The sequence below is a fragment of the Dermacentor variabilis genome, chromosome 9 (assembly GCF_050947875.1).
Source record: "Dermacentor variabilis isolate Ectoservices chromosome 9, ASM5094787v1, whole genome shotgun sequence".
In the NCBI taxonomy this organism is placed as follows: Eukaryota; Metazoa; Arthropoda; class Arachnida; order Ixodida; family Ixodidae; genus Dermacentor; species Dermacentor variabilis.
The window spans coordinates 54,359,803-54,387,574 of record NC_134576.1 but is presented as its reverse complement, the minus strand read 5'-3'; the positions used below and the strand labels follow the sequence as shown (position 1 = coordinate 54,387,574).

The 27,772-nt window shown below is 45.8% G+C and overlaps 1 protein-coding gene across 3 annotated transcripts; it reads right to left on the bottom strand.

Annotated features, from left to right (window-relative positions):
* Positions 1-259: 259 nt before the first annotated feature.
* LOC142592701 (regucalcin-like) lies at positions 260-27,772 on the bottom strand. 3 transcript variants are annotated; one of them, XM_075704278.1, is made up of 6 exons: positions 27,632-27,772; positions 16,310-16,542; positions 10,538-10,732; positions 7,950-8,162; positions 2,046-2,192; positions 260-672 (listed from the first exon to the last, which is right to left on the bottom strand). In XM_075704278.1, exons 2-6 carry the CDS (start codon positions 16,464-16,466, stop codon positions 479-481), a joined length of 906 nt encoding a protein of 301 aa, XP_075560393.1. In that variant the 5' UTR covers positions 16,467-16,542; positions 27,632-27,772; the 3' UTR covers positions 260-478. The 3 variants fall into 3 exon arrangements, with proteins under 3 accessions (XP_075560393.1, XP_075560395.1, XP_075560394.1); XM_075704280.1 differs by having other exon boundaries at positions 16,310-16,503; positions 27,632-27,766; XM_075704279.1 differs by lacking the exon at positions 27,632-27,772 and adding an exon at positions 25,260-25,315.

The window sequence follows — 27,772 nt, the reverse complement described above, 5'->3', positions numbered from 1 at the left end:
AAAAAGGAAGAAACATTTTCTTGCGGTGGTAATGCTATGTTTGAAACGACTGAACATGTTTCATTAGAATGTAAAGATATTTGGTCAGCTGCCGGTTTAGGCATGTCTGGCCTCCTTGAAGTCCTCGGGTCCAGGGATTGCAGGGGGAAAGTAAACATGCACGCAATAGAGATTAGTAAAAGGCGGTTGCAGGCTTGGTGGCAGAAAATTATGGAGACCACAAACGATGCAGGGGCACAAAAACGAAGTTCCTAATAAGTACTGAAAAATTTTGTTGCAGAGTATTTATTGTTTGTTAAAAGAGTAAGAGAGGTAAGACATTCGACGAAATAAGAAAATATGTCATGGTGGCGCAAAGCCAGCGCACCCTTTCCAAGGGGACGCTTATACAAACCATCCGTCCATCCATCCATGGCCGCCGATATCCCTGTTTACATATGAGCTGTGCTAAATCAGTTTTCCCAGGGCGTCCGGGGCATTAGCCAGCGAATTCGAATGCCGCTTTTCCTTTCACGCCGAGCTCGGTCACTTGGAAGAGCAGTCCGTCTTCAGGCCTCGAGGCGTCGGGGGGGAAGCTAGCGGAAGTGACGTAGAGTGTGTCGTAGTTCTTCCCTCCGAAGCAGCATGACGTAGTGTACTTGGCCGGGAAACTGATCTTGGTGAGGACTTTGGCTAAAAGTAGGCAAGGACGAATGGTGGGGAAGGAGACATGTTGTCATTGTCGAATGCAGACATTAACAGCCAAATATGCTTGTATGCGTGCAACTCGACCATGCGAAATACGGCGTTATCAAAACGCGTAGAAAGCTCATTGTGGTTTGGAAATCGGTCAAATAAACTTGACCTTTTAAAGACACGCCTTTAACCGGTCCATCTTAATTTAGAACTTGCGGAAACCAGCATTTGAGTCTCGAAACGAGGTCGAAATTGACTTTCTTATGAGAGGGCGGCCATGGCTTCAGTCTACGTAGTGCCAGTTTTCACGTTCCTTCATCTTGCGGGCTGATGAATAAGATTCGCGTGCCCCGATATTCCCTTGAGGCACTTTTTTTTTTAGTTAGAACTTTTCTTTAACCATGTTATGCACGTAGAGCAATTTGGGAAGTTCGAGTGGATTGCACGGAAAGGCATACGTAACTCGCGCGAAAAATCGCAGTGTCCAGTTGGATAATTAAAGCGTTCATAAACTAAGTAATTATTCAATTTGGAGTACATGTTGCAACTGCAAAACTGAAAACGACCAGTAGTGAAGCCATGTATGATTCGCTGAAATCACGCGTAACTAACACGACTTTCGAAATGTCCGTCCCCAAAATCTGCTACAAAGTGCGCTGCCATTCCAGCTAAGATCGTCTAGAAATGCTCTGCGCACGCTTTTAGGCAAAATATAAGTTGAATGCCAATGCGTTTTGTAGCACATGTTAAGGTCAGATATTTTGGAAACAGTGCGAGTCTCAAGATTTGCCAGCGTCAATCAAACATGATTTCACTATCACTAGGCTTCAATCTCGCAAATAGCTCTGCAGTGAGTAAATAAAGAGCGAATTTCTGAGTATTTTCAATTTGCTGCATGGAAATTCAAATTTTTCACGCAAGTAAATTCTGCGCCTTCCACAAATACACCAGAAACAGCGCTATAGCATTATATCTAAAAAAAGAAAATTATGGACTTTTACGCGCCAAAACCACTTTCTGATTATGACGCACGCCGTAGTGGAGGACTTCGAAAATTTCGACCACCTGGGGTTCTTTAACATGCACCTAAGTCTGAGTACACGGGTGTTTTCGCCTCCATCGAAATGCGGCCGCCGTGGCCGGGATTCAATCCCGCGACTTTGTGCTCAGCAGCCTAACACCATAGCTACTGAGCGACCACGGCAGGTTAGCGTTATCTCTTATGGGCGATTTAAAAGAAAAATCTGTGCGCACCAAAAGAAACAATAAAAAAATAAAATGATGAAAAGAACTGGCGGGATATGTATTTTTAAATATGAGAAGACAGCAAGCCTTCGGAGATCCATCCGCAGACCTCCTTGTATACGTACCGGTCTCGGGGTCGATCTGCACCACAGCGCCTGCTGCAAAACAGGCCATCCAGATCTTGTCGTTGACGTCTATGGTCATCCCGTCGGGAAAGCCCAGCTGCTGGTAGCCGGGGGTTACCTTGAACTCGGCCAGCACACGCCGGTTACCTGCACGGGCCAATCACTTTCGAAGGCTGACCAACTCTTTCAACGCCCAGTCATGTCAAGAACTGCCTCAAGGAAATCCCATAGTTCTGCCTATTCGCCTTTGGTGTAAGTTCAGGCATCATTGAGTTACGTCCTTAAAGGCACATAAACAGGTCTAAAGAAGACATACAATGGGCTAAGCAGATAAGCCAAGGGTTAAGGAATGCGCAACGAGCGGTACAACGCAGAATCGTAGGCCTAACGCTATACAAGACAGGAAGACATCGGTGTGGTGTAAATGGGGTAAACCAATATCCTAGTTGACAGTAACAGGGAAAAAAAAACGAATGGAGCTGGGCAGGTCACGTAATGCGTATAGAGCAGGTAACCGGTGCTCTATCAGTGTTACAATATGCATGGTTCCCTAGGAAAGGTAGACACAGTCAAAGACGCCAAATGGGGAGGGCCAGATGAAGTGAAAAAATCTGTAGGCATTACTTGGAATCAGCTAGTGCAAGATGGGAGTAATTGGACATTACAGGAAGAGGTGCCTTCGTCCTGCAGTAGACACAAGAATAAGGCTGCTCATGAGACGACAGAGAGAAGGAAACATTTATTGGATATCGTCCGTATTGGATATCGTCCGACGGTGGTGAAAGGCCACTTGGAAACAGCTGTGAGGGTGTGACGGCGTCAACTCTCGATTGCCCTTTAAGGCCACCTTACAGCCTTGACTTCACGAACAATTGTTAACTCATTGCACCATACGTTTAGAGCGCTATTTGACCAGAACTGGCCTTTGTGGCATGAAACCCAATAACCGATCAATTGGTTAGTATTCTGCACGGTTACCACAAAGGCCGTGGTAAGCTCCCTTAACCCGGTCGCATTAGCAGCACTGTGTCGGTTCAGCCAGCCAGTCGTCGATTACGTCGGATCATTTCGATAGTGTCCTAAGTATATAGGACGTATAAGTATGAACTATAAGTAAGTATAAAAATACCGTATATAAGTACAGGAGGTATTCAGAGACCTGGATTGGGAAGAATCCGGGATAAGAGTTAATGGAGAATACCTTAGTAACTTGCGATTCATTGATGATATTGCCTTGCTTAGTGATTCGGGGGACCAATTGAAATGAATGCTTACGGACCTGGACAGGCAAAGCAGAAGGGTAGGTCTAAAAACTAATCTGCAGAAAATTAAAGCAATGTTTAACAGTCTCGGAAGAGAACAGCAGCTTACGATAGGTAGCGAGGCACTGGAAGTGGTAAGGGAATACATCTACGTAGGTCAGGTAGTGACCGCGGATGCGGATCATGAGACTGAAATAACCAGAAAAATAAGAATGTGCTAGGGTGCGTTTGGCAGGCATTCTCAGATCATGAACAGCAGGTCGCCATTATCCCTCAAGAGAAAAGTGTATAACAGCTGTGTCTTACCAGCACTCACCTACGGGGCAGAAGCCTGGGGCTAACGGAAAGGGTTCTACTTAAATTGAGGACGACACAACGAGCTATGGAGAGAAGAATGATGGGTGTAACCTTAAGGGGGAGGGGATAAGAAAAGAGCAGATTGGGTGAGGGAATAAACGCGAGTTAATGGCATCTTAGTTGAAATTAAGAAAAAGAAATGGGGGGGGGGGGCATGGGCCGAGCATGTAATGAGGAGGGAAGATAACCGATGGTCATTAAGGGTTGCGGACTGGATTGCAAGAGAAGGGAAGCGTAGCAGGGGGCGGCAGAAAGTGAGGTGGGTGGATGAGATAAAGAAGTTTGAAGAGACAACATAGCCAGAACTAGCACATGACCGGGGTAGTTGGATAAGTATGGGAGAGTCCTTTGCCCTGCAGTGGGCGTAGCCAGGATGATGCTGCTGCTGATGATGATGATGAGGAGGAGGAGGAGGAGGGAGTATAATATATAAGTATATAAACAAGTATATATAAAGTAAGCATAAAGTTTAAGTTGGTTTTTGTAAGAAAAGGCGCTGCAAGGAAATAGATGTGGCGAAAGCATCCGGTTTTCTTGCACTAACTTCCCTTGACTTCATGGCCTGACAGCATTTTACTCGCGTCATGCTAATTGTGCTTTGGAAGGAATGCTCACACATTGCAGTTTAAAGTAGCCAAAGAGTAGACCTCAAGTTTTTAGGTTTTTTTTTTCCAGCTCCGAAATTACCAAAACTCACGAACATAGTTTGTCATCAGTGACGCAACCCTGACATATCGGCAGTGCGACTTGTGCGCGAAATTCGAGATAGGAAACTCTTAGTTCTAATTTTATTCGCTAGTAACGAAACCTTTCCTCTCCTAATATGCGAAAGTAGATAGTTGAAATGGTACCACACAGCCAAAACTAATTTACGGTTATTCATTAGTGCCCTTTGATTATATTGCAAGCGGTTGTCCATTTTGCCTTTTCGATACTGAGCTCCTGAATTAGAACGGGACTAAAACAAATAGTTGGATTTTACGGGCCGAAACGACGATCTGATTATGCGGCACGCCGTAGAGGGGCCCCTTAATAATTTCGAACACTTGGGTATCTTTAGCGTGTACCAAATGCACAGTACGAGTGAGTTCAATTTTGTTTTCCACATCGAAATGCGGCTTCCGCGGCTGAGATTTGAACCCGTCACCTAGTGTTTAGTAGCGCAAGCCATGGCCGCTGAGCCACCATAGCGGGCCTGGAACAGGGGCGCTCAAGAAAGATAAAGCTGCATTTTGACGTCCCATGTGTAGCTGTTAAAACAAAAGTTCTGCCAGCGTGTCATCATTATGATTCAGAAAACAATGCTCTGCACAAGCACAATTTCCCACGACAGTGAACGCATCTAAAAAACTCGCACGGTGGCATCCACTGGGGCTCACGAATACCAATATTCATTTTCGCAAATCCAAGCGTTCTATAGGCTGCCCCAAAGTGCCAGTCTGTTTTTAAACTCTATGAAATCACAGTATAAAAAAAAAAGAAATTGAAAAGTGGGCTGATACAAAGGGGTTACTTCGCTCTTAAAAGTTTCCCCCTTTCAGGTGCACATTTGTCCCACAGCAATAATCGTAATCTACCCTGCTTGCGTTTCCTTTCTCGAAAGCTCAGCGCTCGTTACTTTCCTGTAGAGAATGTTGTGTGACGCAGGTAACGCGCAAGCCATTCGTGACTTGGAAGTACCGGGCTCGCAGCATTGAAGAAAGGAAACGCGGGGAAGACAGAGGACGATTATTCTTGTGGGACAAGATAAACCCCAAATGGTGTAAATTTTTTAAAGAGTGTATACGCCCGTTTCAGTGCCTTGTATCCAGTTCACAAAATTTCACGCCGGAGTAGCAGGTGCCCTGGAAAATAAGTTTTGATGTTCCATCCTCACATACGGGTGCTTTTAGGAGAAATTACTTGTTCTTTTTTGCTTCCCCCCCCCCTCCCTAGAAGAAAATGCAGGAAATAAAAGGATAACAACTATTCACATACCTCGTTTGCTTTCTGCGCATCCAATGGGCTAGGAAAAAAGTACTAAATGCTGTCGCCATTATAGTGCACCCACAGATGGAAGGTTTCATTCCCGAAACGTAAGGCACGGGGGAGGATAAAGTATTTGCGAAACGCCCAGTCATTGCGGGCACTAGCCTCACACAACGCATTACTGGCAAACAGAAACCGCAAGAAGAGAAATATACACCAGCCTCAACAGCCTTGTAAAAGCTTCCGCTGTCATTTTATTACCGCAAAGACCGCTCTAGAGGTACTCCATAAAGGATGGGGTTAGAAAATGAATGCGCATGGCTGCTTGCTAAAATGTACGATGCGCGGCATCTTCTGGTGTGAAGGGAGATGAAGAGGCGACAACTGCGATATCGCATATATTAGCAGGGTCATCGCAGCTGTTCACGAAGAAGAAAAGAAAGGATCCAAAAGTAACTGTGCGCGCGAGGACGATTTATGCTTAATGAATTGCTCGTGCGAGAGAATCTAACACACGGTGGCGAGCTGTGTAGGGCGCGATTAAGTACGCTGTGATAGCATTAGTGCGTTGGTGATAAGCCATAGCTAGCCGTGAAACGGCAACTGGGAAGGCTTTTAAGTGTCCGTTTTACTGCTATAGCTTATCACTAAACAAATCACACACACAATACCAAAGCCGCCTCGTGCGAGAATGCCTTTTAGCGAAGATAGGTTGGTACCATAGGAGACAGAAGAGAATAAATCGCATGGCGCGGTTCTGAAAGGCTTCATTTGCGTTAGTGAGGTAAATATGGTGAGGGCTCTATGCGTACGTACTTTTAGTTCGAGTCGCGTTACCCTCTCGTGCGTTAGTAGTTTCACGTGCGTTGGTACGTTTTGTAGTTGACGTTTTAAATAACCGAAGACACCTTACCCAGCGAGATCACGTTAGTTGGATTTCTACACCAGTCGAGACCGTTAGAAACAATAGCACCTAAGTACTTAGAATTGGTAACTGTCTTAACAGGTACGTTAGAAATTGCAGCCAAGACGAAGGAACCATGCCGTTACAGTAACGGCAAAATTATAGTTTTTGCGTTTAGTATAATTTAACGTCAATTCCCTCGCCCCTTCTATAACATTTTATTTCGAAATGCTCCCAAAACGAAGCTTTATCTCGGGCCCAACTCTGACGCCAATTTATATGTATTCTTAGGTGCAATTTACATAATTGTGATGTCGTTTTTCACGACTGAGCTACAGAGTTGTAAATTTCGTATTCCCGAGTTCTAAAATTTTGCATTGTGAACAATTTTGATAAACACAGCCAATCTAGATCAACAATCGGCTTTCAACAGTCACTAGAGCTTAGCTTTTTCGCTTATATGCAATAAACAACAGACAAACAGCAAACATATTACAGTCGAGTCGTAACCCTCAGGAATATGCATGGCCGATTAAAAAAAATATATATTCAGTGATGACTGAGCGGTAAATGCGAGAGACATGCGCCAACATTGCGTCGCACCTCTGAGGTCCCGGATCCATGGTTTAAACCGCGTTGACCACATTTTAAAGTTTTATTCATTCAGGACCTCGCTTGACACACGCCCTGCCTCTTTGAGTAGAGAAGAGTAACTGAAGGTGGTTCGGAGCAGACGCTATATATATATATATATATATATATATATATATATATATATATATATATATAGAAAAGACGGGGAATGCGGGAGATGGAAATTCAAGACGATGAGCAAAACGTGAACAAGGTGAATGCTGGAGCATTCAGGAGCTCAGGAGCGCATGCAGGAGCTCCTGCATTCACCTTGTTCACGTTTTGCTCATCATATATATATATATATATAGCTCTACCAGTTGACCGGCTGCCGAAACTTCAAACACACACTATTTTCCACTTTGAAACTCCCAAAGCCCACGCATTAAAAGACTGGGATAACAAAAGTTGAAAATGCAAAGGCATCGCACTCGTGCACCCCCACAATGTTCATAATATATTAAAGTATGATAAGTAACCCTCACGTTTACTAATTGCAAAGCTTAAGAAGTAGAAAAGAGAGAAAGTTGACATTATTACAGCGCACGTATAAAGTCAGATATTCACTATCGCAGCAAACGTCCCATTATACTTGTCCCAGAACGTAGTCGCCATGTTTTGAATGCAAAAATTCTTCACACGCTGTTCTCATTTTTAAGTGCAAACATTGCTTTCGATGTTGCGGACCTGCGCGTTGTATCTATAGCCCTCCGTATAATCTACTCAGTTCCATATAATCAAGTCGATTGTCGTAAGCCAAGCTCAAGAAAGCTCACTCACTTATATCACCGGACGCAAGGTCGAAGTCGAAAGCGAAGACCTTCCCGGGCACGGAGTCGTTGTAAAACATTGTCTTGTTGTCGGCCGTCCACGTGATTCCGTTGGAGAGAGAAATCTTGTCGAGCTTGTGTTTCAGTTGTCCTTTGGAGTAAGACCAGAAGTTGTTCTTCCCCTGGACCATACCCTCGAGGTCTACTTCCATGGGCATCGAACCTGGAATATGACAATATCGACGCGGCCCCATGTGCGAGCTGCAAATTGCGTTACGCTGAAGCAAAGTCACGTGACCTCGAAATAAAGTGGCAATTAGAAACAAAGCATTCAGACTGATAATATAGTCTTTCGAAGTTGCATCTGTACTTGTCTCGCGGGAAGAGGTTGATTAATTACAAAGAAAAGCCTACGTCAAACCATACCCCCAGCCCTTCGTTTTTTCTGTTCAATATCGCGCCTGAAACATGGCGCCGGTGACGTCAGTGTAGCGCCGCTGATCTTTATGGATTGCCAGGTATCTGCTTTAGTTTTTGCCCGTGATCTCTTTCACCGAAATATCACTGTTATCGCTCATTCGTTTCTGTGCGAGACGTGCGAGATGCGCTTTCCACTGCCAGATTTGACGAAATGAGGCTGAATTTGAGGGCTCGACCTCGATGAGTTCGTCTTGGACGAACCCGTACCAAGTAAGCCACACAACTACGTTGTCCTCAATAATGATGTTGAAACGAGCCATTTGATCACTGGTAGCCGCTATAGTAACTCAGATGAAGTCTCAGTGAGTGAAGTTGAGTGAGGTCGTGATTGGAAGCTGAGGCGAGGCCGGGCCTTGGGGTGATCGAAGTCCGTTCGCTCACCTTTGCGGAGGACGGAGCAAGACACCGCTCTCGCTTTTCTTTTTTCCTTCACACACGCATAGCTTATCTACAGGGGATACGATATTTACTTTCCATTCGACTGGTTGCTTTTGAGCAACAAAATGAAGTTCACAGAAGTGAATACAATAGGGCTTATTGGCATTTATTCTTATTTGATTTATCTTTGCAGTGTCAGCCACCGCTATCCCTTAACAGCGGTGAGCAGCAAGTACACAAGTAGAACCTTCAACATCAGGCATCGAGTGATCTTGGGGCCAAAAATGAAAGTAAGAAAAAACGTTAACAGGTATGCTTTTTACGCAGAATGGCTTCGGCATAAACCAGAAATGTATCTTTCAAGTGTAGCCATAACTGGTGACTTTGAGAGCGAGAGTACGCATTCGACAACGGAATGAGTTCTGAGAAAGCGCTACGCGTAGAATGGCATTTAGTTTCAAAAGTTTACTGACACGATATTTTCGAGTGAGTGAAAACTTTATTGTAAATGTCTGGCGATTTTGGCAGGGTGGGGCCATAAGCACCCCAGCCTAGGTGACGGCCTCGATTCCTTGGTCTCGGGCGGCTTCCTCGGCGTGCCGGACAGCCGACAGTTGATCAGCGAGGTCGTCGCGGAGCAGGGCCGCCTCCCAACGCGCCAACGATATTCTCGACGCTTCATTTTTGCGTTGAGCGAAGGTCCGGGACGTCTAAACCTTAGAAAGGAAATACTGCCAAAACTAAGAGTTCCTAAATATTTTAACGTAATAGCTTTTCCACGCTAAGTTTCGGCTTAGTCTCTTCTATGCCGCGATGTGATGACCCCAAAGGCGGTCACGTGGGAGCGGGACATCGCTACCTTTTGGCACTCACTCCGGCTCAGCCGACTTTTTGTTATGCTACTACATCGTGCCTCAGAACGAGTGGTCAAGACCAGAAGCCTCCTATAGGTATTATCATCATCTGACTATTTGTATGTCCACTGCAGGACGAAGGCCTCTGCCAGCGATCTCCAACCTCCAATTACGCCTGTCTTGCGCTAGCTTATTCCAACTTGCGCCTGCGAATTTCATAATTTCATCACCCTACCTAATTTTCTGCCTTCCTTAACTGTGCTTCCCTTACCTAGGCACCCATTATGTAACCCTAATGGTCCACCGGTTATCTAACCTACTCTTCGCATGACCTACCCAGCTGCACTTATTTCTCTTGATGTCAATTAGAATATCGTCTATTTCCGTTTGCTGTCTGATCCCCACCGCACAACGTTTTCTTGCAACTGACCAACTTGCAAAGTTGCACAGTCGTATGAAGCCACAAGCACGCAGTTTACGCAAATCAATGTATTGCCGCCCGTCATTCCCACGCTGACAACCACCATTGCTTGAGTTCCTGTAGGCGCTAGCGCCCACATTCCCTATAGTGATATTTGCAGGAAAGCATGTTACCAAGTTTTGAGAGTTACAGGTTACATGGCTTCAGAGTTACAGAACAAGTGCCAATGGAAGGGAAGCGCAGTCGAGGACGGCAGAGAATTAGACGGTGCGATGAAGTTAGGAAATTAGGACGTGCAAGTTGGAATGAGCTAGCGCAAGACATCGGTAATTGGAGATCGTTGTCCTGCAGCGGACATAACTATAGGCTGATGATGATGACGACGACGACGACTACAATGATAATACCATTATCAGGGCCTCCATTTGCAAACAGCCAAATGGTCCATACAGCGCTTGCACTCACCGGCCCAGAGACGTCCCACAGCGTCGCACTTTCCGTCATTGATGCGCGTAGGGACGGCGGAGTCCTTGTCCAGCATCTCGGCCAGCAGCGTCTTTTGTTTGGTGTCGAGGTCCACCTTGTAAACGCCGTTGCCCATGCACACCATCAGCTTCCGGTTGTCCTCGGCGTACGGAATCAGGTTGCCAATCTCGTGGTCTGCGACCAGGCGAGCAACCAGGTAAGTACAGCCCAAAGGTTCTACCCCGAAGACACCAACTTGCTTGCGTACCTATATCATACTTCGAAATTATAATATGCTTCATTTATATAAGAAGCCCCCTCACAATTCATACATAGTGAACGAATCGGATGTCCAACAAAAATAAAGCAGTTATATTCACCCCGAAACAGTTTTCATCGCGTCAAGTATTTAATCCACTAAAGATACCATCGACCTGCCATCATTGGAACCTAGAAAGAAAGCCTCCAGCCTTACATTTTTTTCACGAACTCTACTATGTATTTTGCATTGTTCTGCACTTGTTGCGGCTCTCTGCGTAATGTACCATTCCTATTTGCAAGACCCATACGCCTTGTACCGTAACATTGTACAGTCATGTGGGCTTTTATGGAAGCTCGCGTTGGTAAGATCTTGGCCGTGGCGGTCGCATGGCGTAATGCATCATAACTGCGTATACTTAAACTTAGCTGCACGTTAAAGGTGCCCAGGTCGTCAACAGTAATCAGGAGTCGACCCCTACAGCTTGCCTTATAGTCATAGCATGGTTCTGGCACGTAAAATTCCATTTTTTTTTAAAATGAAAGCATACGCTTTGTTTTTGTTCAGAATACCGTATCATTCTTCGGTGTGTTTCCTTTTCTTTTGCGCGGTATTTTTTTTTTTAGATCGCCCGTGACATATATCACTATTATATTTCTTGGGATGTATTGCACGAGAAACGAAAACGAATAATTTCGTAATGAACAAAATTTTAGGAATTAAGTTTTTGATCTAAATACTATATGGCACCTATTGCAATAGTAAATGAATTTTAGCTGGTGTCTCCGAAAGTCGTATCCACTTGGAATAGTTCTGATCACAAAACGAGCTTCCTGAATTTCATTCCCAAAATTTTCTACGAGATGCACAGGCATTCCAGGAAATTCTGCGCTTCAGTGAATAAAAAGGTGGTTCCTCAAAAGGGTAAGTGGAACGAGGTTGCATTTTTACCGCAAGTTTGACGCGCCGCTTATCTCGAAACTGGAGCTAGCATGAAAATTCGCTACAAGTGGGCGTGACTTGTGAAATTGGTGGTTTCAATTCGAATGTTGCAATATGCGTGCTAAAGTAACAGTTACAAGGTCGATTAGCTAGATTTTGGTACTTAGTCAATTACGTATTTTGATTTCCGGTGTCAGTAATGTTCGCGTCTTCGATTAACCCAGTTTATTGCGTAGCTTTGTCGCATATGCCGAAGGCGATTTCGGAAAATTTTGCTGACGTTAAAAAGAAACGCCCTGCAAGGATTATTGGATGTACACAACCTTACGGTTATTTCTTCATTAGAGGCGTGTCTTTAAGTTACAGTACTTGAAGAGAGTGAGTGAGTAAATACTATATTTGAAAGCAAGGTATTGACGGATGACCTTGTTGCTAGGCAGCCACGAGCTGCTGGGCCCTGGCGGCTTCTTCAGCTCTTTGATGACCTTGGCCTGCAGGTCAAGGTCAGAGCTGAGCAACACGGCCTCCCACTGCTCAGTATTACTTGAAAAAGATAAAATGCGTATCATCGCCATCAGTCGCCATGAGAAATTGAGTGGGGAGATTTGCCTTTTTTTTATTTTTACCCTGGAGCAGACTGCCTTTCCGGTGTCTACGACCTCCACATCCAGGAAATGCGATCGATAAAGAAAGAGCACTTCCTCCCGAAACAGCTGTGGCGTTGCGTGCTGTACGACCTACGACGCGACATCCGCGACCCAGCACCGGGGGGACATAAATAAGAGGGGCACTAAAAGGCAACACTATAGGTTAAGCTGGATCGGTAAACAACACTTCTGTAACACCAGAACCGTCAACATTCCCGCGAGCGGAACCTTCGTATAATAGGCCAGAAATTTTCCCGAAAAAAGTGAAATACGGTCTTGCAATTCTCGCTCTGTAGTTCCCCGTGACGTCACTATATTTATATCTGTTCGGGATTAGCTAATAGTTAAGCGATAAACGAAGCTTAGAATACATTCTAAAGGAAACGAAGACTAAGCGTATACTAAACTAGCAAAAGCGCGTTACGTAAGGCATACGAAAAGAAACAGGCATAACAAACAGGGCGCCGTGATTATTGCACCCTCTTTTTTTTGTCAATGTCTCATTCGTACAACGCTTTTTGGAAATTTTCTATGAATTACCAACCCTTCCAGTTGCACCGCTTCTCGGCGTATTAAGTAAGTTTTGATAACTTATTTCGACGAAAACAACCCGAAAATACAAAAGCGCATTAAAATACTGTACTTCATATATGCTAATACGAACGAACCGCCCATGCGTCTCGTGGCCGAGACAATAGCAGAGAGAACTATGTAGAAAACTAAACTGTAGTTCTATTATGAGTTCGACAGCGCCGTGTGCAGCGCGAGAAGTCCCGAAATCGGCGGTTGAAACCACGCTTAGCGTGCTTATACGATGCAAGGACCGGGACGACGCGTTCGGAAGCAACATTCATACGAGAGAAACTTCGGCCTTCACGCTAATGAGATTTCAGTTTGGCGCTACGGAATGCGGCCGTTTGTCTGTTCAGCGCTGCTCACGTTAAGTGAGAATAACTTTTTCAGCTGCAAAAACGGCCTTTTGTCGAAAGACCAAGCATCATTTGGCCTAACCTCATCTCAAGTCCTTCTTTACCCTCAAGCGACCTTATTCTACTAAGGTCAGTGCTATAAAATAAGTCCGACACGCAACTACTATACTTAGTTTGAAAAATAGCAGGCAATGCTGCGGAAGCTATGTAAGTATAGTGCGGCTATAGAAGGGGCACATACGCGCGCTTCGAAGCGCTGTACTTGTTGATCTGCAACGTTTTCCACGAAATAACTGCTATCCATTATCCAACTGCTACTTGTGGGCACAAGTTCTCGTCAAAAACACGTTCCTCTTGCGCAAATTTCTGCTCCTTGTTGGGCACGTGCTGCGTTTTGGTCGCGGCACAAGTGATGTGCGGAGGCTGCCGTGGCCGCGAAAACGTGTTACTGCGCTCTTGCGGTGGTATAACTGCAGGTCTCCGGCGACTTTCATGCAATAGATACCTCACGTTTTATGACATGGAAGCGCGAGATATAATTTCACCTCGAATTACACGGCGCGTACCCGACATCTTTCCTCTACATGTGACTTGCTGCTTTTGGGTCGTACGATAGCGACAGGGGCTTGTTGGTGCGGAATATATTATTTTGTTGTGCGCAGATGGCGAACCGTTGTAGAAGCATCTCTAGCTTTCGTAGCATTGCCTGCTATGTGTGAAACTGAGCCTTCGCACCAAGGTAGGGACCACTTGTCCGCTTCTCAGCCATGTGCGTTCGCGTACCAAACATAGCGCTTCAGGTGTTGTGAAGCCCTGCACGATAATTATTTTGCTGCTCTTTTCCTCGCTGAGTGTGACTATAGGAGTAGCTCTTTTTCATCGGCAAAGAAGAATTCCTTCGGTAATGGTGACTTCCCTTCGCGGCAATGTCTGACGGGCCCATAAACTTGCTTATTGGCATGTTTGGGAGGCGGTCGCGCCGTTTATTTTATTTTTTGCAGCAATCCCACGCATCGCGCCTTGGCCTGTTCAAGCCTCATTTCTGGGCAATGTATAGGCTAGTAGAGCATGAAATGTAGCTACGTAACCTTCTCGTCTGTCAAATATCTGCTGTTCACCTGTACGTATCTCCGACACATCGCTGTATAGCTTACACCTCATAGTTGATTGACTGATTCGTGAGGCTTACCTTCCCAAGGAAACTAACTCCCAAGCTATGAGAGACTCTGCGGTGGAGGACTAATTTCCACCACTTTGGGGACTCTAAGGGAGACGCTAACTTAGCATGCATTTTTTTCTTGCCTTTGCATGCGACTGCCACGGCCGGCAATCGACCCCGTTGGCTCCTCCTCGGCAGCAGAACACTATAGCCACAGCGGCCCCGCGGCGGGTTTATTTCATCGTCTGCTGCGTGAGTCTGTGCCCCGTATTCTCCACATCCTCGACTTGAAGCTCCATCCCCACTCCACAGAGTTGAGCGCAGCGCCACTCCTCGGATAAAGAAAACACTGCGCTTCTCAACTATTGTTGTGGAGCGTCTGTGCAGCGTAGTGACCGCTTTTGTCGAGAGGTGGCGCTGCCATCAATTAGCATGACTTGGGGGACCTTCAAGGAAATCTGAAATTAAAGGGGCAGCGGAATGCAGCATTAATGAAACACAGAGCACCTTGGGGCCGCAATAAATACGAGGTGGTGCGTGGAATCTGGAAAGTAGTAATGGTGCCAGGGCTACAAAGTTCGCAAATGCGATTCTGTGCTAAATATCGGATATCTCGTCGGGGCTTGAAGTTAACCAAAGATCAGTACGCCGGCTGGCTTTGGGAGCCCACGGCAAAACTACAAATGAGGAAGTGCACGATGACATGGGTTGGGCCTCGTTTGAAGTCAGAGAAGCGCCCAGAAAAAGATTAGTTCTGAAGAAAGACTCAGGAACATGACGAATATAAATGTGCGGTTAAATTGCACATGTATCTGTACCTGAAATGCATGGACATATAATGGAGGAAGAGGCCAAGAAACTTGGCAGCCATGTACGAGGTAATTGAAAGTGTCAGTAGAAAACCAGGAGTCAAAGAAAGTGAGAGGAACAGAGACAGTGAATTGGATGCAAAGAATGGAAACAAAAAGGACCATGGAGATTCACAAGAATGAGAAGAAAGAAATTAGAAGGGTAAATCTGTACGATAACACAGAAGCAAGGGCCTTGCTATTTGAGGCTCGAGCTCGTTGCCTAAGGACAAAAACGTACCGGAGCCAATATTCACAACAAGTTGAGCTACGTGTGTGCTGCAGCAAAATTCCGAATACCACTCAGCACATCCTAATGGAATGCGAAGGGATTCGCTCAGTGAGACCGGTACGTAGTGTGCACCTTCCAGAAGCGCTTGGATTTAAAGTGGGCGCACGCATCAACCGGTCAGCAGTCGAGATAAGCACGAGACATATCGAGTATTGGTGCAAAAAAAGCAGGGAATATGCTGATACGACCGGATCCGTTAAAGGCATAGGTAGCGGCACACGGTAAATAGAGAAGTACTGAGGAAGAAACAAAAAATATTAAAGAGATCAATACAAAAATGCCAGAATGAAAAGAACATATATCATACCCGAGTAACGCAAGCGCCGTTTCAAAGGGTATGCCAATAAACCGTCATCGTTGTCATCATCACGAGTCGACGTGGAGCGCTGAGTGGAGGCATGTCGTATGAGTACTGAAGTGTTTATACGTAAGACAATATTGCGGGTTACAGTGACTCGATTCTCGGGTAGCTGCACCTGTAGTTCTCGAGAAAAATACAGTGCACCTGACGCGCATGTTGTATGCCGCTGTACATGGTTTTGAATTCATCGAATTGCTACCCTATCATCAATTGCTTTAGGAGTAATTTTTTTTTTCTAGGCAAAGGGCGCCACCTTATCGAGATCACCGTAGTCTGGAATGCAAGTACATGGTATCTCAGTAAAAAAAAAAGAGAGGTGAAGGAAGAGCCCCCACCGAGCTTGAGGATCTCCGTCTCGGTCTTGGACTGCGGATCGTAGCGGACGACCTCGGGACCGCGGGCATCGTCGAAGAGAAGCGTCCCGCTCCGCTCGTCCCAGTGAGGGCCCTCGCCCAGGATGTTCTTGCGCTTGCTGGCCACTTCCACCTTCATCGCTCAGGCTCGAACACGTCCGGACGATGTCCACCTGCTACTGGGAGTCTCTCGTCAGAGAAGCGGGTCGGCGCACCTGCGGGGCGAGATACCGTGAATCGATAAGGTGGGAGACAGCACACGGTGAGAGGACTGTAGGGAAAGGCCTGCGCAGACCAGCGCCGCACTTTTAGCCGCGATAGCGGTATCGATAGCGGCAGCAACGGTGAACGAGCGTGGAGATCGAGCGAGACCCGCGTGGTGTTTCACTGCACTTTAGAGGACGTTTCACTAATACGAGCGCATCGAACGTACGCGTATGCGCACGTAATCCCCAGTTGCAGTTAACGCCCCCGTTGCGGTTCATAAGTTGACGTGACGCTGCGATGGCCACTGAAACTGTATGGCGCCTGCGGTCCCCCCCCCCCCACACACACACACATACACACAAAAACATCGAACACTTTTATTTTTGCGAGTGCTCCCATTATGGCGTACAGGGACGACCGCTTGCGACTGGGCTAACCAGTCATGACGGCTGGCCAATTTCACTACATCATTTCGGAAGGCCGCGACCTCATCAGTCATCGCAGCAGAGTGTGACGAAGACGCTTATATGAGACACTGGAGAGAAGGATTGAATCAATTTAACGCGACAAATTGTTCCTTCGACAGAGTGCCCAACGTTCCCCAGATGTGATTGTGTGCTGGCCAGCAACTTTCAACAACTTAATCTGGGTCGAACTACGCTTAATGATATCTCGTTTCCTAGGGTCGTGCGTCAATTTGATATGAGGTTCACAAATATCCACTTTAATAGTTGTCAACCACCGATATAAACTCTAGTCGATAATGCTAGTACTCTGCGTGTGACTGTGTGATGCGTTGATGCCACCCCCCTTCTTTTTCTTTTTTTGCTTTATCTCCTCTTCTTCCTCCTCTGCGATCGGGTAGGCGTGGTTTCCTGTTAGAAGACAACTGCTAGCCCGCTTTTGTTGCTCTGTGTGATGTTTGTGTATGCTTACATGAATATTAATAATTACAAAATAATAATTTCATTAATTTTGTGCAGAGACGTTTATTACTAGGCGAGAACGCGAAATCAAAACTTTACCTTTTTTCTTTCGCGCGGAATCGTTAGCGCTGATATTTCACTGTGACGTCAAGTATTTGAAAGTGTGTTACAGGTGTGGGATTGCATCTCCATCACGTATGATGTAGCAGTTAAGCCTACATCTATACTGAGCCTGAAAGACCTCGAATGCCCAATTTAAATACATCTAAAAAGCAGGCACGTTCTCACAACGCAGTGGCTGAGCTAACTTGAATTGGTTTTCTGAGAGCGAAACGCGAAATATGCCGGTTCTAGCAAGATAAAATTTGTTTTACGACATCAACCTTGCAAAAATTGCCGAAAATCATAATGCATAAAATAAACCTGAAACGAGGAGTTTATAGATATGTAGTTTTGTACCAAAGTCAATATCGAAGTTACGTAAATTGCCTCACTTGAAGCATCTCAAGAGGACAAATATTTGGTACACGAGTTTGCAGCTGAAGACGGATTGCCATGTGGGAAAATAGAAATTCCGGGCTTTAGGTGACGAAACCGCGATATGATTACGAAGACACGCCGTGGGGGCTCGGAATTCATTTAGACCATCAGGGCTTCTTTAATGCGCACGAGGTGCATGCCCGGTACACGTGCGTTTTTGCATTTCGCCCCCATCGAAATGCGGCGGGATCTGATCCCGTGAAGGCGTGCCTATCGGAATTTGACTTTGGCTAACTTGGAAGTTTACGCAATGGTCATCCTAACATGTACTCGCAGAACTCGCGGAACATTTTAGGAAAAGAGGAGAAAAATAATTTCAATATTAATGAGCACCAACGAAGGAGATGCGGTACGTGTCCGTTGGGACCTGAAAAGCACCGCCTGGGTTTTAGATTAGTTAGCAGCTTTTAATTGGCCAGCGCCTGGGTTTTAGATGAGTTGATCAGTAAGCAAATGTTAATTGACCAGGTGTGTAGTTTTCCTAAACCTACTGTGGCAGTTTGTGCAAGGGGATTTCCATGTGTATTAATAAAGAATCAGCTAGTATCATGCACGTAGATAACGTACTGAATAGTGTTGTCAAGTCTTACGATGTCATTATCATAAGTTATAAATAACAGGGGGCCTAGAATACTTCCCCGTGCTCTACCATGATAAAGTCGTTTTGATGAAGACAGTGCTTTTGCCTAGAATACTTCCCCGTGCTCTACCATGATAAAGTCGTTTTGATGAAGACAGTGCTTTTCCAATATATACATATCGGTGATGCTTGGCTAGGTGAATTTTAATAAATCTTAGGCATTGCAATGGGTTCCACAGTAACAAAATTTCTCTTGCAATGTTTCATTATTAATCCTGTCAAATACCATGCAAGGTCTACAAGTATATGCCTGATGGTAGTTTCTTTTTGTGCAATGTCGCTAAATAATAATTATTTTTGATATAATAGTGCGGTTTCCGCGGATCTACGAGACCTGAAACCATACTGCGATGCGGTTTAACAGAATCGCCATTCCAGAAGTTAGACATTCGTCTAGCAGTCATTTCTTTTTTCCAATGGTTCTGAATGTGTTGGCAAAATTGATACGGGTCTGTAGTTCACTAACGTGTTTTTATAGCTGCCCTTTATGTATAACAGTCACCCTCGCATTTTTTGAGGCGACCGAAGAGAAGGTTATAAATGTATGTTAAATATGGAATGATGAGGTCAAGAACAGAGCGAACTGGTTGTAGTTTAATGCCTTCGATATCTTCCGACTCGCTCATTCTTGGCATGTCGGACGCATTACGTACTTCAGTTCCCTTTGTCGGAGTAAAGTCGCTCGACTGCACAAGTGGTGGCGGTAAATAGCGCACAGCATCGCCCTGGTGACTATTGTCCACCAGGGAAGTGTGGTTTACTGATCGAACTTATCAGCTGGTGCTTTTCCATTGCAGGTTTCGTCGGCGAGCGTCACCTCCTCGACAGTGAAATTCATGTCTCTACGAGACAGTATAGAATTAAGCTTCTTCCGTGCATGCGCGTTTCGAGTCTACTGCGCTGTCAAACAAATATGCAAAGTATAGTTACACTGAGTGTGCTTTAAGCTTTGTTTAAGTTCTCTCAGTGCATCAGGATCTCGATTTTTCAGGAACACCATAGTAAAGTTTCTCTTTACTACGTGCCATGCTTAGCAGTTCCGGCTTCATCCCTGTTTCTCGCGGACTTTTTGGTTATGGTGCTTCATGTTTTGTATAGGAACTGTTTGTGATATAGGGAACAGAATGTATCTATGAACAAATTATAGGCTTCGTTAGGTGCTGCGGAGGATAATACCTCGTCTCACTTTGTTGATGCTCTTTGAGCTCCTGGATACAAGTCTTCATGCAGAAATATGTCGAACGATAATGTCTGGCACTCATTCTTTAAGTGACTTCAAATGCCTGTCAGCAACGAAACCTGTAGGTGAGGGATCACTAATAGCTACTATAATCGTGCCAGCCTGTACACAGTCATGTGTCTTATTTGTAATAAATATAGATCGATTATGGACGCACAAGTTACGGTAATGTGCGTAGGCGCAGGCATAACGGCAGACATCGTGTGCGATTCGAGCAAAACGGACGTATTCTTTTTGGAATTGCTCGAGAGCATATCAGTGTTTAGGCCACCTCCAAGTACTACGGTTTACGGGTTGACAAAGGAAAAAAAGATTGTCCAGAAATGTAAAGAACACGGCTCAAATGGCGTCGAGAGGTCTGTAGCAAACCTATAGAATTTTTTTTTACATTTTATGGGAACGACTTCGTGATTTTCATTCAATATTGACAGTTCATAAATATACGCACAGTTGCGACTTAAGCTCAAACACAGACATGTTCTGCCACCTCGCTTGTTCTTCCTGGGGAAAAAAAAATATTTGTAATCATCAAGATGTATGATTTCCGTGTCATCACAGTACCACGTTTCAGTCATCATTCAAAATGGCAACTGAAAGTTGAAGGATTCTCAAAGAGTGCTAAATTCATTATACTCTCCCCGAGATGATTGCGTGTTCAAATGCGGCGTGTGAGAGCCGAGGAAAACTGCGCAGAAAGCGGATGCAGGCCAGATGGGCTTATGCCGCCAAAGCTGCGCATTCTGATGAAGAAGGCTCTTAAAATTGCGGACCACTGCATTCAAATACTTTCTAGTTCACCCGGTTTCTTATGGCCACAATAGGCTGGCCATGTTTTCGCAGAAGAATTTTTCCGTTATTGTACTACACATATGTGTAGTGCTTTCCTCTGGCTCATCGTTTAGCTGGCAAGAGCCGTTCTTCACTAGACTGAGTGAAATTTTCTCTGATAAACACAGAATTCAACTAGGACTCGGGAGCAGTGCTCGCGGAAAGCCAACAGCCTCGGTCAAAGACTGCCGCAAGAAGCGGACAGTAACTACAGGGCTTTTTTCCTGATATCATGCGCAATGCCATGATTGACTAAGCGGCTAATGCAGGTACCTTAATTTGCCGTACGACCTCATTTACTCATTCTAGGAGGTCTTCCCTATCCGATTTTGGCAGTCCGTGTATGTAGATCTTGGCGTCTATTTCGCCACTCCAGTTCATTTACTACCTAACGACGTTGCGTCACGTCCTCAGCGTCATACTTCCTTTCAATCACCTCTGCTCGCTTAGTTAGGCATTTGTATCCTTGTCAAGCGAACGAAACCGTGCGAGCATGTGCTTAAGAATTCCATCGCTCCGTCTAGCGGTGCTTGCGCGCGTCTGACATCTCCATGTAGCCCTAAACGGGGCCAAATTAACACCCGAGCACTTCGCTCTGTGGTACGGATGCTTACACTGAATGCACGACAGGTGACCTGTCTCGGGCAACCCCTCGTGGCAAGACAAGCGCTTTCGCTGTCACGAGGCATGCTCGAACGAAACCGTGCGAGCATGTGCTTAAGACTGAAAAAAAAAATAACACACGCTAAAAAGTAAGGATCTCACACTGGCAGCAGCAGGGCAGCAAGAGGTTGACACAGAGAAACAGAGCTGTTAATGTAACGGCGAAATTTCCCCAACCTGGAAAGTGGCGAATGCGAAGAATTGTAGGCACGTCCTCTCGGCCCGCCGCAGCTGCTGCCGAAGTAACGAGCGCGCCGGCATACCACGAGTCGCAAAGTTCGCGAAGGGAGCGTTTGTCGTTGTCCAGGGTGGCGGCAAGTTCTATAGTTCAGATGCACTCAGGAAGTTGCCAGTGTCTGCGCGTGCGTGACTTCTCGAAATACTGTGACCGATAACCTTTTACTCGAAAGAAAACAAGCCGGGCGCAGGCCGGATGTTCAAAATGCCGTGGCCGATCAACTTATCGCTCGAAGGGGGGAAAACAATGAGTCCCGTGCGAGCAGGAGCCCAGGAAGTGGCCAATGCAAAAAAAAAAAAAAGAAAGAAAAGAAAGGTAGATCCTTTCGCCAATAGAACTGCTGCGAAGGTCACATATCAAAATCATATGAAGCCAACGTACAGACAATGAGACTAAAGAAATCACAAGGTGATATACCTGTTTTAATTGAAATGTAGAAATAATAAATGAAGGGCTATGGAAGTGGAAGAAAATTGGCCGCATGTGGCATACGAACCCACGTTATATGTATTGATGACGAGGGTCGGTTGCAACGTCAATAGATGTTGCGACACGTTTGACAACGTATTTCTTGAACCTCTGGGTAGGTGGATATGACTTCATTACTTCGTGGATTCAATTCTTTAATTGGGACATGTTCTCACAGGCGTTCAATTACAAAGTTAATTGGTGATTTTCTTTTATTAGCTAGCATCACTATGTAGTTTGTCGTGCAGGTAGAGTCTGTTCGCGTAAACAAGGTGACAAGACTTAAGTGAGATATTTATCCGCAGGATATATGTTCTGTTATAAATCGGTTGTAGTGAAAAAATCGGTGCAAGCAGTGGCTCGGCTACTTTATTTCTCCGCATTGTACGCAAAAAAAAAAAAAACTAAAGAATACTGAAATAATAATAATCACTCAAGCCCCCAAGCAACCAAGAACACCTAAATGTTTGTCTTCTCGTATTTTCCACGCACACTCACTGAGTATAGTTACTGGCTGACGTCTCAACATTTGATTCCGCGAATGCATTCGGATGCGTGGTTGGTTCACTCATTGATATTTAAATCGCATACACGTAATTTCTTGGGCTTTCTTAACTGTCCACATTGTACTTTGATTCCTTAACACATATTTTTTTTCTGTTCGTGTCGCGGTCGATTCTGTTGTCGTGTTCGGTGTTTGTTTTTGTTTCATAGGTGCACGATTTCTGCGTCACTCTACAACAGCCCATGTTGCTTGCTGCACGATACAACGAAACAAGTTCTCCGTATGTTTATCATCCCGCCTGCGTTATCTTTTGCTCCGTAGTATGACTGAAATAAGCAAAAAAAAAAAAGCGAAATCACGAACGAATGATAAATCTCTCAGAAAAAAAGGCATATATTCATTAAAGTATGAAAGCGGTAAATATGCACATTCTCGCTGCTCACGTTCCACGCGTTCCGTGCATGTGATCCGCGCTCCTCGAGAAATGAGCTTTTTTTTTTTTTTTTTCAGGAGCTGCGCGTCCGAAGCGGAGCGTGTGCTTACCACTGTGAGACGTTCTTCCAACGTTTATCTCCACGCGCCCACCACTCGCAGTGAGCCACTTGAGCGCCAGCGTTAGGCAGAGAGAGTTTCCGAAGTGAAAAGCCAAGCCGCGTTATCTTCTATAGGAACGCTGCCTATCGCAATGCGGGACTTTCCATGCTCCAGATAGCGTTCGCCTTTCGCCCGCGGGTGGAGCATGTATCGAGCGTGGAAGCATGGTAGGGCGATTTTTTTTCAAACTACTCAGCTTTTTTTTTAATATAAATTGCCCGTATCCTTGAAAAGCACTACTCGAGGAGGCCGTAACGGGCATTACTTCCTGTAGAAACAAAAAACAAAAAAGCTTAATCGAATAATTAACAGATTTTCGCTGGTGAGAGTTTCTTGCTAATTGCTTTACACCTCGTATTTCAATTTACGAAATTTTATTCCGTGAGTTTACCGCTCACATCGACTTAGAACGAATCCTGGGGATTGCGCGGATTACGAGGTATGCGCCGCCAAACTTGCGGTAAAAATGCACTTCTCCTTTTATGCATTTCGTTTATGCGTACAAGGTAGTTTTGTGCATCAGAGCACGAAATTGACGGTGCCGCTAATGCACTTCGTCGCCCTCTTTGAGAATTATTATCTCGAGACTGGTGCTAACCTGAAGATTAATTTCTAGCGCACGGGCCTTGAGAACTCACCGGCTGCACTTCGTAAATTGCCATACGTGCCGTAAAAGAAGTAACTAAACAAAATTAACAATTTTTTTTATTTATTCAATTACAAGTAACGTCCGCATCTTTGAGCGATACAGCTCATGGACTAAAATGATGCTATCCACCACAGGTCATCTTAAAAAAAGTTCTCTTTCACGAAAAAAGTAAAAGAACATAAATACTGAAAGACGATTACGATACTCCCTAATGCGAAATTTGAGCGCAGCTCTATACGTGTTTTCGTTCCGCGATGCATTGGCTGGCGCGTGCAGCCGGTCTCGTGCGGCACGTTGCAAACGGAGCGAAGTGCGCCGCGACTGCCTCGCCAACGTGCAAATCGCGAGAGGCAGTGCGTGGGGCCAGCGCGTGTACGCGCGGGCGCGATCCACAGAAGCCGTCACCGACAGAACCAGACCGGCGCGCGCTAATCAGGCGCCATCTCGTAGCCATCGCCGCAACACCGCCCCCCCCCCCCCCCGTTCGCGGCACTACGCTTCTCACGCTTTCGCCATCACCTCCTCCGCTTTCCACCTCGTGGTCCCGCTGCACCCTCCTTTCCGCTTTCCTCCTCGCAGCTCTTCTCTCTCGCCACTTTTTTTTTTTTTCATTTCCCGCTGCGCTCCGCGTTCGCTCTCGTCATGCGCTGTGCTCGTTCGCTCGGTTATGCCGGGAGCACCGACGTTCGAAGCGGGAACGTGCGCCATGAGCTGGCGCTCTAAAAGGAAAACACGCTCGTGATAATAGAGAGTTTTAGCAGAGCGTTTACGGTCTGCTCCGCTCAGACCGGCCTATCACTACAATTGGCACGCAGCCGCTCAGCAAAACGCTACCGGGAACTCTGACGCGCGTGCGCACAGCACACACAGCGGCAGCGGAACGTGGGACGCTGACCCCGTTCCGCTAGGAACCTGATTTAGCGGTGCGTCAGGGAGCGTGTAGTTGCTTTCGTAATCGTTTTACCGCCAAGCTTAGAGCACGTCAGCGACGTCTCTGGGAGACGCGCTTGTTAGATAAGCGAAATCAATGCATTCTATGCAGCCACCGGTGCGCGTGAAACATGTGCGGAGCGGAGCGCAAGCAAGCGCTCTGCTAAAACTGTCTGATGCCGTCTACCAAGGCTCAGCGGTCCAGACGGGAGCTACTGCCGCGTTCAGACACAGCCGGGCATTGGCGTAGGCATAAATATTTTCAAGGCTTCGGGGAGGGGGCAAGGTAGGAGCAGAGCTGGAAAGACCGCATATATACCACAGAAATTTCGATGCGTGGAGTGGGGGGGCGGGGGGCGCACATGCCTAGTGCGCCACGCCCTGTAACTGCAGCTGCGGCTACTGCTGGACACGGAGTTTCATATACTATATCGCTGCTGGAAGAAAACCTGGCGCCGCGGAAGCTCGTAACCAAATGAAATCAAATTATGGAGTCAAGCACACCGGAGAAACCCCGGCTTTACGTGAGACAGGCCACAGTGGGGGACTCCGGGTGAGCTTCCGCCACCTGCATATAGTTCTTTACCGCACAGTTAAATCCGAGTACGCGAGCGTTCTTCCATTTACCGCTCGCGTACATACACTCTCACGCGCACTAACGCTGTCGCTCATGTGCGTGACAGCGTTACACGCACAATCTCGCTTGCTCATAAACGTTGCGATGACTTGTGCTGTATGGAACGAGGCTTCATATCTATCTGTAGGCGTCCCAGGCTCAACATGCGGACTCATCTCCTCGTCCATTACGCTCACATGAAAGTACCATTTAATTAACATTGTACCGACGTAAATTTCAATTTCGATTAAACTTTTCAATTTATTTTCCTTAAGAATGGAGGAAGGCCCGAACAAAAAGCGGAAACATTCTCGCTTGGAAAAGAGATTCGGGGCCCCTGTACAAGGCATACAGCAAGTATCAGCAAATTTCCGAGTCAAACAGAATTGACTGTCAAAGGAAATGCAAAATAAAGTTAATAGACAGTGCATATACGACAAATTATTTGAGGCAAACGGCTTAAATGTACACGGAATAATGAGCAAATCGGCGCGAAACCCTGCATACCGGGTGTATGTAACTTGTGCCTAAATTTCAGAAACATGCAAGTGCTACGTAGCTGGACAGAACCAGTATAACGTTGTTTGCCGTCGCTTGGAGCAAGTAAATCAGACAATTATTTGTATTTCGCCTTATCGCATAATTAGTTATTATTGATGAATGAATTTCTCAAATGATATATTCAGAGAAGAGGTCTCAATGAGAAAATTGGAAACCATCGTGAAAAACTCCCGATCCTGCTTTCTGTTGCGCAATAGGTGCTACATAATTTTTTTCCAAGCCGCAAAGAAAGCGCGCAGAATACGTAAAAGTGCCTACAATGGTCTAAAATGTTCTTTGACACTTCTATAGAAAAAAAAAATCATCCACCAGCGCCGCATGTCTCCCATATAAAAACTTAATCGTGCAATTTCAATATAATATAACATGGCCTAACGAGGGAAGTAAGTCTCCGAAAGTTTCAAGTTGTGAGCATGCATCCGACAAAATAAACGAAAAAGAAAAGCCTATCGCACGGGTTCGTGCACTTTTCGCAGACAGAAATAAATAACAGACCCTTCGTCGCACTTCCTTAATCGTGCACTTCCTGTTCTTGTCGCGTAAGCCTTGGCGACCGTAAACGTTGTAACCGGTACATCGTTGCGCTAGTCACGAGAACGATATTTTTGGCACGTCGTTTTTTGCCGGAGAAGTATCGCGATCAGTTTGTGCAACTGAAAGGGAGTCTCAGAGCAAAGCGTCATCAGTACTGCAGTCAGCTGCCACCCCTGTGGCCGATACGAATGCAAAACGCAACACGGTGCCCATTTTCATTCGTCAAGCAATTTAGTCCTCCTTTTGTCGGCATTTTACTCATTTTGGTCTCCAGGCAGCGCGCATATCGGCTACGTTTGAGCGTCTGGAAACAGCTGGCTACGCTAGATTCATATGCTGTCTACAACATCAGAAAAAAAAAAGAAAATATCTCAGAAGCAGAAGCTCCATACGCCGTAATCTTAAGTGATCCTGTAGGACAATACAGAATACACGGGGACCTACGCCATGACATGGAACTCGTTCATGTCCTAGTGAGGCATGCGGGCTTTTCAACAGGAATGTTGCGCACATGAATGAGATAAAAATAATTTAGAAATGAGCGACACTTTTTCGTCATGTGCAGGAACGCGCCATATTCTGGGCGCTCGCGATAGGACCGATTTGGGACGGCCGTGCTCGTTCAATTTTTATCCCAAGCCGCTGATTCCCGCCCATCTTCGCAGGCTGTGTATCGCAAGGCCAGGCAACCCTTAAGCGGGTAGTTGTCAACGAAGAAGCAGAATGCAATAAAAAAAAAAAAAAGGCCGGGCGAAATGCATGGGATCAAAATGCCACAAATACACCTGCGTTTCTATTCCAGATGCTTAAAACCTGATTTAACGTTTACTGCTGCTACATTTCTGCTCAGCTTTCACACGGAGATTGCAATTTTTCGCTCCGCATTGTTCGATAAAACGATCGACTTCAGTTGCTGACCAACTGTAAAATCAAATCCACGTCTACGCAGCAGCTGGTGTCTGCTAAAGGGCAAGGCGCCGGTGGCGTATTATTTTTTTTCCAATCTAACCAGGCAGATTGAGATACGAACTGTTTTATCAAACCCTACGCGATAAAACGATGTTATGTCGACGCAGAATTTGAGCGATAACAAAGCAGCGGGAAGCTCAAAAAACCTAATCTCGGAGTTGCTGTAAGAAAACGAGGATAACTCCGTCTGGCTCACCTTGCCTGGAACAGCAGACACCGTTTCTCTGCCACCACTTTCAGAGCAGACTTTTGCCGGCGAAACCTGAAGCAAACTAAAAAAAAAGGAAAAGAAACCTGCTCCGTGCCACTACACGGAATCCCGCTGTGCACACTAAAG